The following is a 21162-nucleotide window of genomic DNA, read 5'->3' as shown; positions in this document are numbered from 1 at the left end:
TTCTGCACACAGTATAGTGGAAGAATCTTTCTAGTACAAATAAGAACTTATAAATATGCAGCTTTAGAAGTATCCTGAGCTTCTACAGTCTTTAGCATAGTTCTGCCAAGTCTGCCAGGCCAGCAGATTACCAGAAGCTTGATTAAATCAAAATTCCAACATTACTTTTAGAAAGTCTAATTCAAATGTTCTGAGGAGAGGCCTGGCTATCAGCATTCTTGAGAGCTTTCTCAGACCGGTCACCCTACTGACTGCCGCAATTGAAAACACAGGTTTACAGGATGAAATCCCCACTCCTCCATAATCTAAAGCCCCAGCCTCACCTATGCCTACCCCTCCTCTCAGTCACTAACAGGTCCAGTCAAAGTGAGCTCCTGTCAGCCTCCTCAGCATGTGAGTTCCCTGTTCTATGATCCTCTGGAAGACCTTTAAGGCCAACTGAAAAAGCAACATCTCAGTACACCCATTTCACCTTTCTTTCCTCTTGGTGTTTTCAAGCCTCTTTATTCAGACCTCCCTGGAGAACATAACCATTCCTGTTTCCCATACTCATCAGGCCAGGACTCAGGAAAATACTTCATGGGCTAATTAGCAAACACTTCACCTTTGTGGCCCTGTGGAAACTACTCATCTCTTCAGTGAAAGCTGGAAAGCAGCCATAAGCGATGTGCAAATGAATGGGTGTGGCTGTATGCCAATAAAACTTTATTTACAAAAGTAAGAGGCCAACCCAAGGACCTTAGCTTGCCAACCTATGCCCTAGGATCTAAAGTCTTTACCAGGTAGACACTCTGCTGCATCTTCATTTCCCCTTGCCTAAGATACTTCTTGGCACAAAGTAGATTCTATAAATATTCGATGAATGAAGAGCAACAATGTGAACTAATAAATTCTGATGGAACCCATGTGGGACTGACTAAGAGAAAACTCTCAACACTCAAGACTTGTAACACACACATACACTCAAAGGCTGGTTAATTTTTATCATTCAGGGAATATGGGAAATGGGAAGAGTATATTAACTAAATAAGGAACTATTCTGCTAGGTTTATTCTTCTTTGCCCTACCTCCAGCAGAAAGAAAAATGCAGAGATTTTTTTGTTTGTTTTTTTAATAAAACAGCCAAAGGAGCACAATGGTTGGATGGTCCTTCCCACAGGAGTGTCTGCAGACTAGCTGTCTGTTAAAAGCTCACATTCTGGGACCACACTCCAGGCCCCTGGTTCAGATGAGCTGGGAGAAGGGGCAGAGGAAATTTCATTTTGAATGACTATCTCAAGTGATATTTAGGTACACGGATGTTTGGTAAATACTGGAAAAAATGTAACAAAGCAAAAAGAAAAATAACAGATTTAAAAAAAAAAAAAAACATGGAGTAGGTTAATTAATCAAACAGGTCTGTTGAAAGAAAGGCGAGAAGAAGGAAGATAAGCAAAGAGAATCTTAAGAGGAAAACACACCTATGTAGCAAGAGCCAACAGGAAAAAGGAAATATTTAAATCTTAAAATACAGTTAAAAAAAAATCCCGCTGGGGTGGGATAAAAATGAAGAGCAGGAATGAAAGCTCCATCCCTCCGTTCATCACCAGCTGTCTTCCTGGTGATAGGAAGTCATAATTAATATAAATACTATGTCAACATCATCATTACCAGGGATTTCTTTGCACAATGGGCGTTTACTGCTTTTTGGATTCACTCCTAATTGCTAATTTTACTCCACTCAGCATGAGTTACCTTTAATTGTATAAACTGGAAAATGGAAAGAAGTTGTGGCTACTGGAAGGAGAACTGCTGATCTCATAAAAGTCTCCAGGTTTTCTTTTAATTATAGACTGCTTCCAACAGATTAACTCCAAGGTAAACTTTGAAAGAAAAATAGGAATTATAGCCATCAAAAAAGGAGAGCATTATATTGGTCAAATTTCAAAGGTGACACACGACTTCAAAATTTAGCTCTACTTGTTTCGAATCAACAGCAAAATCGTTTTGAAAGGAGGCATTTACACTGAGTAGATGCCTGCCCATTCATTTAATATGATCTTATGACACTGTATGCTTGGAATACTTAAAGCAAATTCAGTACCAGCATAACAAAAAGCAAGTTAATCTTTTTTTTTTTTATTATTTTTGTCTTTGTAGATTCAAATCATGGGCAAAACAATGGTCTAAAATAATACACAAATGTTTCAAGACCAGTTTTCTGTGACCGTAAGAAAGCCCAAGCTCTGCCTTGAAAGCAGGTAGATTTTAGCTTTGTTTTTGGTAGAAAACATGCTGATTTGAAATCTGTACTATTTTTCACACAGATAGGTACAGAAATATCTTTCAACATATGGAACTAGTCCATTGATCATAATGGTAAGTCAGAGGACTCTATACAATGCACATTCACAACTCTCGGCTGGTACCCATGTTGAATCAGGTGGGCAAGGAAACCCATGCAACCCCATTAACCTTTCAATTAATATTTTTATGAAGTTCCCATTGTGTGATGCAATTTTAAAATTTTAGAAATGAAATTAAAAATTTTCCAAGACATACATAAATCTTATGTTTGTCATCAGTTATGATTTTTCACCTGACCTAGTATCGGGGCTATGGGCTTCAAGGCCATCCTCTCAATCACTGGCAGGTGGGTGGGCCTCCTGGACTCACAAGTGCTTGTGTAAGAGCTCAGAGATGAGTGTTCTTACCAAAATATCACAGATTGCAAGACTGTGCTCTTTAGTGATAGGTTTCTATTACACTGAAGCTTATTAGAGAAGAGGAAGATAATCAGAAAACAAGTTATAGGAAGAAAATGAATGAAAGACCAAGAAACAAACAAAAGCTGAAAGACGCTAATCTTCTCTTTGACGATGAAAAAACTCTTTTTTTCTTACCATTTATTGTATGGCTTTACACTTTACAAAAATATGGCTAATTTGTAAACACTCTAATTATTGTCAAACACCTTTTGGTGCGTAGATCAAGTTAGTTGCCACTTGGAATAACACTTGAATTCAACACAGAATCACTAGCTATCCATACACTAACCCGAAACACTAAAGACAGATTCATTGGGAGAAGAAAATGTCGTTACTCTCACTTTGATCTACTGTTACAATCCTATACACAGTGAAACTGGAAATTGAACCAACTTTGTGAAATATTATTACTGTGAATTATTATCATTACTTTTATAATTATCCATGCAAAAACCTCTAAGCCTCTAACGTAGCCTTTCATTTGAAATTTTCACAAACACATATACACATATATACGTATATGTATGTATATGTGCACGTGTGCTAAGTCGCTTCAGTCACGTCCAACTCCTTGCGACCCTGTAGACTGTAGCCTGCAAGGCTCCTCTCTGTTCATGGAATTCTCCAGGCAATGCTGGAGTGGGTCACCATGTCCTTCTCCAGGGGATCTTCCTGACCCAGGGATCGAACCTGCGTCCCTTAAGTCTCCTGCAGTGGCAGTGGGTTCTTTACCACTAGTGCCACCTGGGAAGCCCATGTATATGTACACACAAATATAGGAATACACACACACACACACACACACACACACACACACACACAATGGAAACTGGTTTTAGTAGGTCTTTTTTAGCAAAACATATACAAACCATCCATAAAATATTGTCCCAACATATAAACAAATAGAAATGAAATACTGTGGGGAAATAACTGAAAAGGCTAACTGATTATTTCTGAAATTGTGTTTTTTCTTTATGCTTTACAGTATTTTCTACTTTCTCTAAAATGAAAGTACCTGAATCTCATCACTGAAAATACAAACATTATTAATTTTTAAAGAGGCATGGGTAAAATAGGATATGAGTATCAATGCTTTTAAAATAATATGAAAGATAATGTGCATCTTGGAAATGATAAATTTAAGGATCCTTCCAGAAAATGCATGAATTCAGATGCAACTACCTCTGGTACCACATAGCCACAAATCACTAAAGAGAAGTAGTTTTTTAATTGATTTTGCTTGTTTTCCTTTTTGTTTTTGTTTTGCAAACAAGAGAATTTTTTGCAAGGAACGCAAAGAACGTTTAACTGAATTCAGTTTCAGGAACATAAAGTACCACTGGTATAAAGTGAAACAACCCAACAATAATAATTAATAATAATAACCACCCAATAAACCACCAATGGCTTTACAATGCCTAGTACTAATTATGAAAAAAATAAAAAGACTATCATTGTAGTTTTTCACCACTTATGTATTCAAACAACTAAAGATTTCTGAAATATACACCTGCTACCTAAACCTTTTTTGCTAGATCAAGCCCTCCCAAACAGGAATCTGAGGGCTGGGTTATTTTTAAATTTTATAACTGGCTCACATGCCCACTTAAACTTTCTGAGCCTAATCTCACCATGTGTATCTTAGGTAAAATTGCTATTCTCCACACACAGTGATATCTGCCCGAAATGCAGATGCACACATATGCCAAAGCCCACATATACCCACACAGCTTCCCCACCACTGTGGGCTTACAGGATGCCTGTTTCTGTGACAATCACTTTTCCTGGATTATTTCACCTAATCCTCACAACAGCTGAAAGGGATAGAAATAAATATATCAATTTTAAAGAGAAGAAAATTAGACTCTCAAATGGGCTCAAGGTCACACAGTTAAGCAAGTCTACCTACTCCCTCTTTCCCATCGAGTAATCACGATGCATTATATCCTGCTCTAGAATAGAAAATACAGCCCATGCTCCTAGGGGTGCTCATCTGCAATTCAAGTTTAACTGCGCATGTGGGACTTCTATGTGCTAAGTCTGGCAATGCTATTGCTCCTGGTCATTACGCCATAGTATATGCCAGGGTGACTCAGTGGGTAGTCCAATCCCTCCCACATCTGGGCTGGGACTGTGTTGAGGGGAGATGGATGGAGATCTTGAGAAACTCTAGGATAGAGACCTCAAAGGTCAGAATGGAGATTTTCAAGGACACTGAGTAGGAAACCTTCAGGCAGGCCCTGATGGAGAGCTCAAGCAATAATGGGATCGATCCCTCCACCCATAGTGGGATGGAGACTATCAGGAACAGGAGTTCCCCGGGAACAATTCTCAGGTGTTGTCTGAAGCCAGGACAGAACGATGGTGATGTCTCTTTGAAATCTTAGTTTTCTCAGGGGCTTCTCACATCCCCATTAGGAGAATCTGTGTCCTTGACCAAAAGCCTACCACCTGCAGAGTGTCGGCAGGTATGTGACGCAGCCCTGTCCCTGTAGCGTGAAGGACCTCCAGAAACAATGGAGAGTCTTTTCAGCCAAGTTCACAGGAACACTATTTCCAAAGTCAGTTGGGGTGGAATGAGAGGTGCAGGACTCTGCAACACCGGTTGGGGTCATATTTGCACCTGCTACCCCAGCCAGGAACCTCTTCCCCTTGGCTGAGGGTGAGAGTCCCTTTGCCCTAAGGATTAACTCTGTGGTTTAGAGACTGCTGCTCATTGTATCCTTGCCCAAATGTAGGCATCCAAATAAATGAGCTACAACCCCACTCTCTTTTCCTAAGTGTCCTACCAAATGCAGAGGGGCACATATACAAGTCAAATCCTGGAAATATAGACAACGAATTAACAGAAATTTTTGAACTTCTAGCCAAAGAGAAACTGTGCTACATCTTAGAGAAACAAAGAAAAGACATATCAGTTCATGAGCACACTGCTGTTTAAAGTGGGTAACCGACAAAGACTTCCTGTATAGCACACGGAACTCTGCTCAGTATCACATGCCAGTCTGGATGCGAGGGGAGTTTGGGGGAGAATGGATACCTGTATATGAATGGCTGAGTGCCTTCGCTATTCACCTGAATCTATCACAACATTATTAACCAGCTATAATAATTAATTAATTAGTTGGCTCAGTTGTGTCCGACTCTTTGCGACCCCATGGACTGTAGCCTGCGAGGCTCCTCTGTCCATGGAATTTTCCAGGCTAGAGTACTGGAGTGGGTTGCCATTTCCTTCTCCAGGGGATCTTCCTGACCCAGAGATTGAACCTGGGTCTCCCGTATTGCAGGCAGACGCTTTACCGTCTGAGCCACCAGGGAAGCTCTAAACAGCTGTACCTCAATATAAGAAGTTTAAAGCTTAGGGGAAAAAAGACAGACACATCCTCTACCACGCAGTACTTCACTATCTGACAACGGGGAAGGGGAGAGTTGAAACATGACAAGCAGTAATACAGTAAGGGCAGTAAGGAAGGCTGGTGGCAGGTGTGCTAGCAGAACCATGCAGGGCAGGGAACATGGCAGCTCAGGCCCAGCCAGATCCCTGCAAGGAGCAGGGGTTCACCCAATGGATGACCTGGAATGGTGGTGGGTGGCAGGCTAATATTCCAGGAAAGCACAAAAGGGTATCAAGTCCCAGAGGCAAGAGAATGAACATTTTCTAGTTGTGGGCAACATAAATAATTCCACATGCCTGAACTATGTAAGAATAAAAATGATGTGTGTGTCTCTCTGGCGTGCAGGACCACAAGCCAGAAGTTCCGACAGGCCACACCAAAGAGCTAACAGATGATCCCTGGATTGAACAGTATTTCTGCAACCTACATGAAGGCAAACAAGTTGTAAGTGCTCCAGGAGGAGTGACTGAGATGGGTATTTGTAAAAGATGACTTTGGCCATGGTATGCAAAAGGAAGAGAAATTCCAGAGGCCTGCACTGTATGGCCAAGGCTCCCAATGATGGAATTTGATGAAAGTCAGCATCAGAAACCCCTATTGCAGTCCCAGTGGCCTAAAGGCAGTAAAAACCCCAAGTAAGCCCTCCCAAATCCACTGTCCATTCAATAAACACTGAAAGAGATGCCAATGACCCACTAAGCGCCAGGAACTAAGCCAACTCTGTCTATTCACTTAAGCGACAACCATACATCTCAAGTCTTCAAGTGTTAAGTGGATGCACAAGGTCTTCTTAACATCTGAGAGCAAACGTAGTGATTCTAGAAAATGTTCAGTGTCCGTCCAGGGTGCTCAGAGCCTAAGCCAAATTTAGCTTCACTCAGGTAGAAATTCCACAGCCTCTCTTGCTATGAAAGGTATGTTTCATCATCTAGTAAATTTGGCCAAAGAAGATAACGTGCACTCACTCTTCTGCCCATAGTACTTTCCTTGGCTGCCAGAAGAGTTCAAATCCACAAATTACCTCTTCACGTTATTACATCATTTCTCCTAAGAGATGAATAGAAAATATTTTATCTCCACCAGTCTTAAAACATACTGGCAGGATAGGTGATTTGAAGTCATGGAGGATGCACGTTTTCTGAGGAAGTCATGGCGAATGTCAGGAACACAAGACTAGATCTGTTCTGATCGGGTTCCAGTGGCCACACCGCCCAACTGGAAGGTCAGGCATTGACCTGGACTCAGAAACATGGGCTCTTTAAAAGAAATGAACAACAGCAACTCCCTTGAATGCTCAATTGACTGGCAAACAGCATAACAGAGGTCACAAAGAAAGATAGCAACAGATGTGGGAATGGACATCAAGGTCTCCTGTTCTCAAGAACTGTGCTGAATTGAGAAATAAGAACATGCTGTTTGGAGCAGACTGTCTGGGTCTGAAAGCAGGGACCATTTGTTATTATAATATCATGTATGAAACGAGTCACCAGTCCAGGTTCGATGCACGATACTGGATGCTTGGGGCTGGTGCACTGGGACGACCCAGAGGGAGGGTGGTGGGGGGGGTAGGGAGGAGGGTTCAGGATGGGGAACGCGGGTATACCTGTGGCGGATTCATTTCGATATTTGGCAAAACTAATACAATATTGTAAAGTTTAAAAATAAAATAAAATTAAAAAAAAAAAAAGAACATGCTGTTTGGAGCAGACTGTCTGGGTCTGAAAGCAGGGACCATTTGTTATTAGACGTAAAAATTTGTCCACGGGATAACATATTATCCAATTCTGCCTCAATTTCCTCATCTCTGACACAGGGATGGTGATAATACCTACCTCTCAGGCATCATAGGAGGAAAAAAATACTGAAATAATTCATGTTAGAACAGCTCCCAGCACATGGGTATAAAGAGTAGCAGTCCTCCTATTAGAAGTAGCATGTTCAAAAAAAAAAAAAAAGAAGTAGCATGTTCATGACACTCTTACATGAAACTTCATTCTGAGATGAACTATTACTTAGCACTCATCAACTCCGGCAGGGATGCTCACGTAACTGCAGAGATGTAAAATGAAGTCGAAAATATCTGCAAGGGCAAAATGTCAGATCTCTCACCTTGCTCCTACAACAAGTTCTTTCTGTCCTGGATCAAATGTTAACTGCGAGAAATCCACAGCATTCTTCGCTCTGAACTCCCGCAACCAGGGGCCAATTTCTAAATAGGAAAAATAAATAAATAAGAAGATAAAAATGAATAATTTTTTTACCCCCTCCGGGGACCCACAGAGAATGCACATGAGGTAGCAAACATTACATTTCAGAGAGGATTTGAAGGTCCCCTGATGGATGGCTTGGAGGCCACTGGACGTTTCCGTCAGGATGTCACAAAATCCACACTGAGAACGTGTAAAACACAGAGGACAGCCACCCAATAAAAAGGGAGCAAGACGCCAAGGCTGGGCTGTGATTTACAAGCCAGACGTGCGTGTTCCCACAGGATCTGGGCCGGGCAGATGATAACACAACACTCACAGGACTCATCAGAGGAATACCGAATACAAACAAGGCCACTTCCTGTGCAGCCTGGTGGGTAGGGGCCACAGAGGTAGAGAAATCACAACAGTCCCATCTGGAACCAGGACAAACACAGGAGCACTATTTGCCTTCTTCCGACGTGGACATTCCATTTCCCAGGCCTGTGAGTTTCTATGCAAGCCCCACGATTAGTTAAACGCGTTCAGTCCTTTCTGGATGAGAAATTCACTGTAACTCCTGACCTCATTTACATTTTTTTCTATGGAAAATCAGAAAACAGCCACTCCTTACAGACTGTTTTTTTTTTTTTTTTTTACAAGCTCTGTTAACTCCTATGAAGCGACCTCCAGCCTAGAATTATTATAACATGACAGTACTGGAAAAGGGCGAGAACTCGGCTTTCTGAGCCGTTTTTGCAACTTTCATTAGCTGGTTTCTTTCACCAAAAAAGCCTTCGGGGACTTGCCTGCCAGTTGTGCGGAACCTGATCATTCTCCTTGACAATTAACCACTGGATCTGATTGTATTTTTCCTTGGCTTTAATATTCTGAGTGGTTTCACTCTGATGAAACAGGGGCATGAAAACAGGCAAATCGACACAGCTATTGGTTTGAGAAAAAACTGTGCTGCACAGAAATTATCTCATTCCACAAAAACAGATGCTAAAACAGATCTAATACGGAAATATGCCCCTGTCCCTAGACATGTCCCGTAGAAAGGGCTTTGTTGACATGAAGGAGGTAGATTATTTTCAAGGGATCGTTTTGTGAAACAAATATAGCATTTCTCTAACATCAGTTATTGGCAGGGGGTGGCAGGGGGCAATGAAATGAACTGAAAGTTCTAGTCTACTTAAAGCAAACCAAGGTGGAGTTTATGCAGAAATCTCTATTTAGTTTTTGAAATTTTAATGTATACTGTATCTTGATTCTTTTTAGTATTTTATATAAGATTTTTCATTTTATAGGCAAGTCAATTATTTAAAAATACTTATTTGAAGCAAAATAAGTACAAGGTCCTAGAGCTATAAAAAGCTGTCAATAAATAGTCTGTTTTAGGAGTTTTTAAGGAGTATGTCAAGGCAGTATATTGTCACCCTGCTTATTTAACTTCTATGCAGGGTACATCATGAAAAACGCTGGGCTGGAAGAAGCACAAGCTGGAATCAAGATTTCTGGGAGAAATAGCAATAACCTCAAATATGCAGATGACACCACCCTTATGGCAGAAAGTGAAGAGGAACTAAAAAGCCTCTTGATGAAAGTGAAAGAGGAGAGTGAAAAAGTTGGCTTAAAGCTCAACATTCAGAAAACGAAGATCATGGCATCTGGTCCCATCACTTCATGGGAAATAGATGGGGAAACAGTGGAAACAGTGTCAGACTTTATTTTTGGAGGCTCCAAAATCACTGCAGATGGTGATTTCACCCATGAAATTAAAAGACGCTTACTCCTTGGAAGGAAAGTTATGACCAACCTAGATAGCATATTCAAAAGCAGAGACATTACTTTGCCAACAAAGGTTCATCTAGTCAAGGCTATGGTTTTTCCTGTGGTCATGTATGGATGTGAGAGTTGGACTGTGAAGAAGGCTGAGCGCCAAAGTATTGATGCTTTTGAACTGTGGTATTGGAGAAGACTCCTGAGAGTCCCTTGGACTGCAAGGAGATCCAACCAGTCCATTCTAAAGGAGATCAGATGCAGGATACAGGATGCTTGGGGCTGGTACACTGGGATGACCCAGAGGGACGGTATAGGGAGGGAGGTGGAAGGGGGGTTCAGGATTGGGAACACGTGTACACCCGTGGTGGATTCATGTTGATGTATGGCAAAACCAATACAATATTGTAAAGTAATTAGCCTCCAATTAAAATTAAAAAAAGAAAATAGACATTAAAAAAATAAAAAAAATAAAGGAGATCAGCTCTGGGTGCTCTTTGGAAGGTGTGATGCTAAAGCTGAGACTCCAGTACTTTGGCCACCTCATGCGAGTTGGCCTCACCTGTGATAGCTGAGAGGGTTGCAAGCAGGCACTTGACACACAAAGCACATATCTTAGGAATACAAAAGGGGCATCGACAGGCAGAAAAGAGGACCGAATGGGGGCAAGAATATCAGCTTTACAAACTAAAAATGATTCGATTTAGGCATTGGCTGTGAAATTCAGCGAGGATGTGATGCGAGAGTCTGGTTGGCCAGATAACTAATTGAAGAGGTCAAAGGGAATGAGTTAATGAAAAGAAAGACAGTTCTGAGATTCAATGAAGAGGAGAATATGATGAGTGAGACATAGATGTCTGGGGTAAGACTGGTTTTAGAGAAAGATCATTGCTTCAGGGACAACCATGTAGAATGTCACTCATGAAAAATTTCCAGTGACACTGACTTCAGAGCCAGTCATTGCTAAGCACCTCTAAGACCTAGAAGTGTCCAAACAGTTGTTTTAGTTCCAGAGGCTCATCCTACAGATAGAAAACCCAGGACCAGGAAGTCCTGCCAGGACTACGGTCCTGACTGAGAGCAGGTCTAAGGCTTCATCCTCCCAAACTCACAGCTGCCAAAGCTGGGCATACATGCCACATCCAAGGCACTGAGGGTGACTAGGTGGTGTGAGGGGAGAGCAGAAGGCCAAGAGCCGACTCTTCTGTCCCAGGAGGGGAAACATGAGCAACATAAATGGAGAGAAAGCTATGAAAAGATGGGGGAAGAAAATCAGTCAACTGGTCTATCACATATTCACCTTTCTTTTCACTGGGAAGAATCAGAAGACAGTAGCCAAAGGAATATGATGAAGAGACATATTTCAGGCTTCGGTACCTATGCTGAAACAGGAAAGTGCTTACATTACTTCCTAAAGTAACCTCAAGTAAATAAAAAGGACCATGTCAAGAGGGGAAAATGAGTTCACATCATAGCATTCTTTCAATATTATTCAATTCACCTTGTTTAAATGTCTAATGAACTCACCCATCAAAACTGTATATTTTTACAGTTAACACTGGATCAAAGGTGGACAATACATACATTCCCTTGTTTTCTGATTTCCCTGTGTGTTTTTCCAGGTCGGAATATCTTGAATTTGCATAAGGCATGGCCTTCTACTCTACTGGTTGCCATGAGGGCCTTGATGGGTTCCTGCCCCAGTCCATCTCTCCAGCTGAAAAAAATGCCTGCATCAATACTCACCCTTTCAACTTCCTCTATGAAATCAGAATCATGGTGTTCCATCCTCCTTTACAAAGACCAGTCCCTCCAACTTTATTTCAACACCATCGCTTTTTCTTCAATCCCTTCCCTAGATTACTTCTTTTATCATCTCTTATCTCCAATGTTGCCAGGTCCCTTCACCTCTTCCTATATGAATATGCATACTCCTCGCATTTAAAAAAAATATTTTAAAACACATTTCCTTTATAATCTTTTGTGACTACAGTTTCAAACACCCAAATAATAAACTCCAAAGTGCAATTTGTTAAAAAGAGCTGCAGGCTTGGTTTTACAAGCAAGTATTGCCAACTGCTTAAGGAACCTATAAGACCAATTTCATACAAATTATTTTGGAGATTAAACAAAGAGATAAAGCTTCTCTTCTCTCTGCAGTTAGGAGGCTATAATGATCTTGATAAATTTGATACTGAGGTTGAACGGGCATTATGAAGAAATGAAAAGCATGGTCAACTCTCATTTAAGAACTGGGCTGAACATATTCCTAAGGAAATACTTGGATTAGCATATGGCACACAGAGATATGGACACACACACACACACACACATTCATATGGTATAGGGTTTATTCTGGAGACATGACATCAGAAAATCTACTAGCAGAGTTTACCACAATAATGGATTTTCACAGTAACATGAAAAATTCATCAATGCTGCTTTCTAAGGACACAGAAAATGAAGAGTTATGGATGCATAAGAAGAGGTATGAGAGAACAAAGTCAAGTCAGGCAGGGGAGGAGAGATCACCAGGGCAGGCGGTGGTGAACAAGCTCACTGGATACCAAAGAAAGGCCAAGGAGAGCGAGGTGATGAGGGCGGCACACAGAACGTGGACGCCGAGGGAGACATCACCCGCAGGAACACCAACTTTCTTAACGTATCTCACTTCCCCAAATAATGAGCTTCCCCCCTGCACCATCCCTTTCTTCTGATCTTGCTGAAAGACCCACAGGATGAAATGCAACTTAAATATCACAGCCAATGTGACCACTGTTTGAAAGTCAAGTAGTGCCATAAAAATCTATAAATACAAATTGAATATTTTACATATTTTTTAATATTTGATATTAATCATCTTAGCTAATTCATTCATTACACAAACATGATTGTTGAAATATGGCCTCTGGCAGTGACTTTCTGCTGCAGAATTAACTGTGATGATTCATATTTGCCTTCTCTTAATACTATATGGGCACCCACATATAGTTCAAAAAACAGTCTAGCAGAAGTATACTGATTCAATTTTTAAAAGTAGCCAGCTTCAAAAAATGATTCCTTTCATGAACATGTACCAGTATTACTAAATTTGGTCTAAACAATTGGCAGACATAAATTCCCTACTTTAACTCTGTCCAAGTGTGTCTTTCCTCATTCCTCAGTTAGTCACTTCAGTCACACAGTTCAGTTCAGTTCAGTTCAGTCACTCAGTCGTGTCCGACTCTTTGCGACCCCAGGAATCGCAGCATGCCAGGCCTCCCTGTCCACCACCAACTCCCAGAGTTCACTCAGACTTATGTCCATCGAGTCAGTGATGCCATCCAGCCATCTCATCCTCTGTCGTCCCCTTCTCCTCCTGCCCCCAATCCCACCCAGCATCAGAGTCTTTTCCAATGAGTCAACTCTTCACATGAGGTGGCCAAAGTACTGGAGTTTCAGCTTCAGCATCATTCCTTCCAAGGAACACCCAGAACTGATCTCCTTCAGAATGGACTGGTTGGATCTCCTTGCAGTCCAAGGGACTCTCAAGAGTCTTACCCAACACCACAGTTCAAAAGCATCAATTCTTGGGTGCTCAGCCTTCTTCACAGTCCAACTCTCACATCCATACATGACCACAGGAAAAACCATAGCCTTGACTAGACGGACCTTTGTTGGCAAAGTAATGTCTCTGCTTTTGAATATGCTATCTAGGTTGGTCATAACTTTCCTCCCAAGGAGTAAACATCTTTTAATTTCATGGCTGCAGTCACCATCTGTGGTGATTTTGGAGCCTCCAAAAATAAAGTCTGACACTCTTTCCACTGTTTCCCCATCTATTTCCCATAAAGTGATGGGACCAGATGCCATGATCTTTGTTTTCTGAATGTTGAGCTTTAAGCCAACTTTTTCACTCTCCACTTTCACTTTCCTCAAGAGGTTTTTTAGTTCCTCTTCACTTTCTGCCATAAGGGTGGTGTCATCTGCATATCTGAGGTCACTCAGTCGTGTCCAGCTCTTTGCAACCCCATGGACTGCAGCACACCAGGCCTCCCTGTCCATTACCAACTCCCGGAGCTTGCTCAAACTCATATCCAGCAAGTCGGTGATGTCATCCAACCATTTCATCCTCTGTCCCCTTCTTCTCCCGTCTTCAATCTTTCCCAGCATTAGGGTCTTTTCCAATGAGTCAACTCTTTGCATCAGGTGGCCAAAGAATTGGAGCTTCAGCTTCCGCATCAGTCCTTCCAATGAACACTCAGGACTGATCTCCTTTAGGATGGACTGGTTGGATCTCCTTGCAGTCCAAGGGACTCTCAAGAGTCTTCTCCAATACCACAGTTCAAAAGCATCGATCCTTCGGTGCTCAGCCTTCTTTCTGGTCCAGCTCTCACATCCGTACATGACACTGGAAAAACCACAGCCTTGACCAGATGAACCTTTGTTGGCATCCTCATCACCATCCCATCCCCACCAAAAAAAAAAAAAAAGGGAAAAGAAAAAGGAGTAAAAGTTAATTTTTTTTTAAACCAAAAGTTCTAAAGTTGTCCAAGTTACTGATGGCTGTATGTTAACAAAGCCTTTTAGAGCCTGGTAAGTAAGAATCACAGGAGACTCTGCTGTTGAAGAACAGCACTTGTCCAAAACCTGACAGTCAGTCCAAATATCAGACCCCTGGCTCCTCCATGGGCTGAAGGCTTCAGAGTAGACTGTCTGCAGTCTGCAGACCAAGCTGATTTGTGGGCAAGCACTGAGAAGGAGAGTGGCTCTGGGTAGCCTGAGTTTCAGTCTTAATTCCTTCAAACCTTAGTCAATTAAGCAACTGGGAAAGCAGGATGGTAAAACTTCTTTGGGAAACTTGAAACCATATTGGAAACTGAGTCACAGGCTAAACTGGATGGGTCTGGGGGATGGTGGCTAAAAATTGTTGAAAGGCACAGGTAGCAACATACATATCCTGAAATGAAAAGAGCAAATCAAGGCCTACTGTTTCCAATTCTAACAAGTTATATGTTGGTTTTATACTATATCTAGTACTGCTAATAACATGATGACTGGTAAAGTAGCTAACAAAAGGGGCTAACATTTACATAGTATACGCCACCTGCTAGGTGCTATTCTATGCACTTCGCATGTATTAAGTCTTGTATTTCTCCACCCACCCTATTACAGGTGAGCAAACCGAGTCTTGCTGAGATCAACACGAGTGCTGTTCAGCTTCTAGTGTTGCAGCTATGGTTTTTAGCCCCACACTCGACTCAAACTACAGTGCACCTGGAATGTAGCTTCCTATGTGACGCATGTGGAAAATAACAGGAAGAAAGAAAAAGCAAAGACCTCTGCACTTTGAAAATGAGTGTATCACCATTGCTTTGGGCTTCCTGGTGGCTCAAAAGGTAAAGAATCTGCCTGCAATGCAGGAGACCCAGGTTCTACACCTGGGTTGGGAAGCTCTCCCATTGCTTTACGCTATTAAGTGAAAACTGCCCCCACTATGTTTAATAAATACTACACTTATTGTTGGGCTTCCCTGATAGCACAGCTGGTAAGGAATCCACCTGCAATGTAGGAGACCCTGGTTCCAATACCTGCAACAGGAAGATCCACTGGAGAAGCGATAGGCTACACACTCCAGTATTCTTGGGCTTCCCTTGTGGCTCAGCTGGTAAAGAATCTGCCTGCAAGGCAGGAGACCTGGGTTCAATCCCTGGGTTGAGAAGATCCCCTGGAGAAGGGAAAGGGTACCCACACCAATATTCTGGCCTGGAGAAGTCCATGGAGAAGGGAAAGGGTACCCACACCAGTATTCTGGCCTGGAGAAATCCATGGACTGTATAGTTCATGGGGTCACAAAGAGTTGGACACGACTGAGCGACTTTCACTTCACGTCACCCTAATTGTATTTACTGTTGTCATTACTAATAATGATGATCTGTATGTTAAGATCTACAGGAAAAAGCATTCACCATTTTCCCTGTGCTGCATGCTCAGTCGTGTCCTATTCTTTGCAGCCCCATGGACTCTAGCCCACCAGGCTCCTCTGTCCATGGATTTTGCCACCCAAGAATACTGGAGCTGGTTACCATTTCCTTCTCCAGGAGATCTTCCCACCCAGGCATCGAACCCCTGTCTCTTGTGTCTCCTGCATTGGCAGGCAGATCCTTTACCACTAGTGCCACCTTGAGGTTTTATGATTCAAGGGTTGTGATATAAATAAGGCAGGGGGAGAGAAAATGTCACCAACTATTTACTGCTTTACAGGATAAAGAACATTCTGGATTGAAAAGGCAGGGCGGAAGCCATGGTTTCGATTTCTCAGCAGACTAAGTCCCTCGACTCTGATATGGGGGTTTAGGACACTGTCTCAAATGTGCAGGAGCGAGGTCCTCACCTTCCTCAAAGGGCACATCTCTGGGCAGGACCAGCGGGGCAAAAGGCAGGGCGGACTCTGAGCTTAGCGTGTGGAGACTCTCCCTGTCTGACCTTCTCCCAGGCTGTGAAAGAGCCATCCTACCTCAAAGGCACCTATTCCTCTCTGAAGTTGGCCTGCGTCACCCTGCCATCGACTTCATTTTCAGCTTCAATGCATTACATGAACCATTCTATCAAATGCAATCTGAGCTCAAAATATGATTGGAAAACAGAGGAGTGGAATTTTAAAAAGCCCTAGAAGAACAGCATGGCAGGTCTGGGCTGTTTACTCCTCTGTCTCCATTTTTCTCCAACCCCTTTCTTATCTGCCTTTCCAGGCCTGTTTCACCAAACAATCATTCAGAAGAAGGCAACGCAGAACTATCACTTCAGGGACCAGTTTGATGGCAGCTCCAAGCCCTGGTTCACCCTCTTCTCCCTGAATAAGATACACTCAGGCTTTTGAGACCTGAGTCCTGTCTGAAATTCTTCAAGTGATTATCGTAGATTTCAGCCCCCAAGTCTCATGTGGTTGTTCAGCAGCAGATCAAAAAAAAAAAAAAAAAAACCTGTCATCTGGGAGGAAACATGCAAATTCACAACCATAAATGTTTGTGAATCAGAATAACTGATGTCTCTTATTTATACTTTTTTTTAAACTATCTATATTTTCCGTGTTTGAACTATCCTAGATGCTTTTACATGTTAAAAGCTTTTTATTACATTTAGTGTTCATAATCCTATAAGGCTATAATCATTGTGGTAGAAATAATTTTTTAAATAAAAATCTTTGAGATTTTGACAAATAAAACGTCTTGCCAAATGCAACACAGTGGGAAGGAGTTTAATTGGAGTTTAAACCTAAGACAGACTAAGGTAATATTTCCATAAGGTCCAAATTAAAAATCAATTTTCCAAAGAACGCATATAAAGTACATTAATCCTTAGCACCTAGTAATCTATCTGAGTGGATTAATTTAGTGGAAACATGGTCACCACCCACCAAAAGAGAGAAAAGTTGGAAAGGAGGGAATTGGTGGTGGTCTTCTGATGGGGGATGTGAAGGATCCAGTGCAGGCTGCCTGGCAGGCAGGGCAGAGCATCATGGAAGGTCCCAGAAGAAAGCAGAAAAAAGCCAGCACCCCCACAGTAACCAGGTGTCCAGGGGAAGAAGATCCCAACTGTGCAACATGTATCTCCTTCATCATGGTATTTCCAAGGCAGGTAATGGTTACAGCAGCTAACTTACACGTGCAAACATGCTATGCTTTACTTTATCTTTGTAGAAAGGCTGGGAAATGTCCAGTTAATTTTGTTTCTCCCATGTATAGACCTCAATTATTTTAAAAATAACTATGACCCAGAATCAAAGTAATTATAGTAGGACATGATATTGACTGTCCTACAATTCATACTGCCCTTATTTTATACTTGATAAAACTCAGGGCAAAGAAGTAACATGATTCCAGAGTAACAGCCAATGAGTGGCCAAGTGGAAACACCAAGTCCTGTGTCTCCTTTACAAATACATATATACATATTCTTCTCCATCACAACAGAAGGACATCCAAATGGAAAACCATGCACTGGAAAACCATGGGCTTATCTGAGCACATAAAGCTTTCCAAATAGTCACATTTTAAGGGGCCAAAATATCAATGTCTAGATTTAGGTAGGAGAAAGCAATGGCACCCCACTCCAGTACTCTTGCCTGAGAAATTCCATGGACGGAGGAGCCTGGTGGGCTGTAGTCCATGGAGTTGGGAAGAGTCGGACACGACTGAGTGACTTCACTTTCATGCATTGGAGAGGGAAATGACAACACACTCCAGTGTTCTTGCCTGGAGAATCCCAGGGATGGCGGAGCCTGGTGGGCTGCCATCTATGGGGTCACACAGAGTCGGACATAACTGAAGCAACTTAGCAGCAGCAGATTTAGATATATATTTTATATTCAAACACGTATTAGCAGATTCATGTGAATGTGTATTTCCATATGTCTATCATGCATATATATGTACACAGATATATAATGCATATATAATCAATATATATTTACATATATATCTAGATACAGATACATATATATAGCTGTACGTATTTATATCTAGATACAGGCATCCATAAGTTCATTCATATATACACATAAGTGTGTGCACATATGTATTTGCATAAGTATATATGAAGAAGTATAAAAATATATACACATACACACATGTATACTACACACTGAATACCACAGTGAAGAAACTAATGGTTTCAAGATCTTGCTATAGGAAGCAACCAAAGTGTTCCATTGACGCAAACTTTTCTAAAAAAAATAAAACCAAAATATTCAATAATATCCTATTAGATAAATTAAAATATTTTATATCAGTAAAAGAAAAACAATCCAATTTTTTGAAAAAAGACAAAGTATCTTTTATTTACACTAAATGCTGGACTGGAAGAAACACAAGCTGGAATCAAGATTGCCGGGAGAAATATCAATAACCTCAGATATGCAGATGACACCACCCTTATGGCAGAAAGTGAAGAGGAACTCAAAAGCCTCTTGATGAAAGTGAAAGTGGAGAGTGAAAAGTTGGCTTAACGCTCAACATTCAGAAAACGAAGATCATGGCATCTGGTCCCATCACTTCATGGGAAATAGATGGGGAAACAGTGGAAACAGTGTCAGACTTTATTTTTGGAGGCTCCAAAATCACTGCAGATGGTGACTGCAGCCATGAAATTAAAAGACGCTTGCTCCTTGGAAGGAAAGTTATGACCAACCTAGATAGCATATTCAAAAGCAGAGACATTACTTTGCCAACAAAGGTTCGTCTAGTCAAACCTATGGTTTTTCCAGTGGTCATGTATGGATGTGAGAGTTGGACTGTGAAGAAGGCTGAGCGCCCAAGAATTGATGCTTTTGAACTGTGGTGTTGGAGAAGACTCCTGAGAGTCCCTTGGACTGCAAGGAGATCCAACCAGTCCATTCTAAGGGAGATCAGCCCTGGGATTTCTTTGGAAGGAATGATGCTAAAGCTGAAACTCCAGTACTTTGGGTACCTCATGTAAAGAGTTGACTCATTGGAAAAGACTCTGATGCTGGGTGGGATTGGGGGCAGGAGGAGAAGGGGATGACAGAGGATGAGATGGCTGGATGGCATCACTGACTTGATGGACGTGAGTCTGGGTGAACTCCGGGAGTTGGTGATGCACAGGGAGGCCTGGCGTGCTGCGATTCATGGGGTCACAAACAGTTGGACACAACTGAGCGACGGAACTGAACTGAACTAAACACATAAAAGACAGCAATTTTTTAAAATTTTATTTGTATTTATTTGTTGAGGTTTCCCAGGTGTCTCAGTAGTAAAGAATCCACCTGCCAACCCAAGAGTCACAGTAGATATGGGTTAGATCACTGGGTCTGGAGATCCCCTAGAGGATGAAATGGCAACCCACTCCAGTAGTCTCGCCTAGAAAATCCTGTGGACAGAGGGGCCTGGAGAGCTACAGTCCATAGGGATGCAAAGAGTTGGACACAAATGAGTATGCATGCAATTTATTTATTTTTTTTTTTTTTTTTTAAATTTTATTTTATTTTTAAACTTTACATAATTGTATTTGTTTTTCCAAATATCAAAATGAATCCGCCACAGGTACAATGCAATTTATTAAACTTTTTAAAATTAATTTTTATTGGAGTGTAGTTGCTTTACAGTGTTGTGTTCTTTCCACTGCACAGCAAAATGAATCAGCCGTGCAGATACATATATCCCCTCTTTTTGGATTTCCTTCCCATTCAGGTCACCACAGAGCACAGAGTAGTTTTCTGTGCTGTACAGCAGGCTCTCATTAGTTACCTATGTTATGCATAGTATCAATAGTGTATATATGCCAATTATCTCATGCAACTCAGGATCAAAAAAACAATCAGAAAGTGGGCAGAAGACCTAAACAGACATTTCTCCAAAGAAGACATACAGATGGCCAACAAACACATGAAAAGATGCTCAACATCACTAAATATTAGAGAAATGCAAATTAAACTGCAATAAGGTATCACCTCAGATCAGTCAGTATGGCCATCATTAAAAAAAAAATCTACAAACAATAAATGCTGGAAAGGGTATGGAGAACAGGGAACCCTCTTGCACTATTGGTAGGAATGTAAATTGATAAAACACAGCATTTTAAAATGTTAATATTGTTTTGCTAGATTCTTTTTGCTTTCAGCTGCATATCTGTGCGCCTTGAGTCTGGTATTCTATCAAGTCTCTTCATATGTTTCTTTGCAATGACATAATAACTGGTTCATGATAGAAAAAAATCTACAAAGTGCAAGTCATGCAAAATATCTGTGCTCTGGAATTAGTTTCTTCTAAAGTTCACTCCTTCACCTTGCACAGCCTGCTTGGTAGATTTCTAAGAAACTAAAAAGCTACGATAGTTTACTTTTCTTTAACTGTTCTGATTTGGGTGTCGTTAAACACAATTCGAAAACCACAAGTCTCAAATTAGGCTATGTTTTATAGCCTGGAATCCATGTACAAGAGATATTCACAACATAAATAGACATTAAATAATAACCACAAACCAGTTAAATTATAGGAAAGAATGCATTGCTCCAGGAAGGGCAGAAGCAGACCACCAGCATCCGGGGGTGGCTGT

At 41.4% G+C, this 21162-nt stretch overlaps 1 protein-coding gene across 6 annotated transcripts in view; it reads right to left on the bottom strand.

Annotated features, from left to right (window-relative positions):
* The window catches only part of SEMA5A (semaphorin 5A), a 572726-nt gene that overhangs the window by 299326 nt on the left and 252238 nt on the right, over window positions 1-21162 (bottom strand). For 5 of the 6 annotated variants that reach the window (XM_070774864.1, XM_070774863.1, XM_070774867.1 and 2 more), the window contains one exon: window positions 8252-8351. The exons of the other annotated variant lie outside the window; for it this stretch is intronic. In XM_070774864.1, coding sequence (XP_070630965.1) covers window positions 8252-8351 — 100 coding nt within the window. The remainder of the gene's footprint in view (window positions 1-8251; window positions 8352-21162) is intronic. 6 annotated transcript variants of the gene reach the window in all.

The sequence above is a fragment of the Bos indicus genome, chromosome 20 (genome assembly GCF_029378745.1).
Source record: "Bos indicus isolate NIAB-ARS_2022 breed Sahiwal x Tharparkar chromosome 20, NIAB-ARS_B.indTharparkar_mat_pri_1.0, whole genome shotgun sequence".
Taxonomy (NCBI): domain Eukaryota; kingdom Metazoa; phylum Chordata; class Mammalia; order Artiodactyla; family Bovidae; genus Bos; species Bos indicus.
Note: the sequence above shows the minus strand (reverse complement) of the source record. Positions and strands in the feature narration are given on the sequence as shown.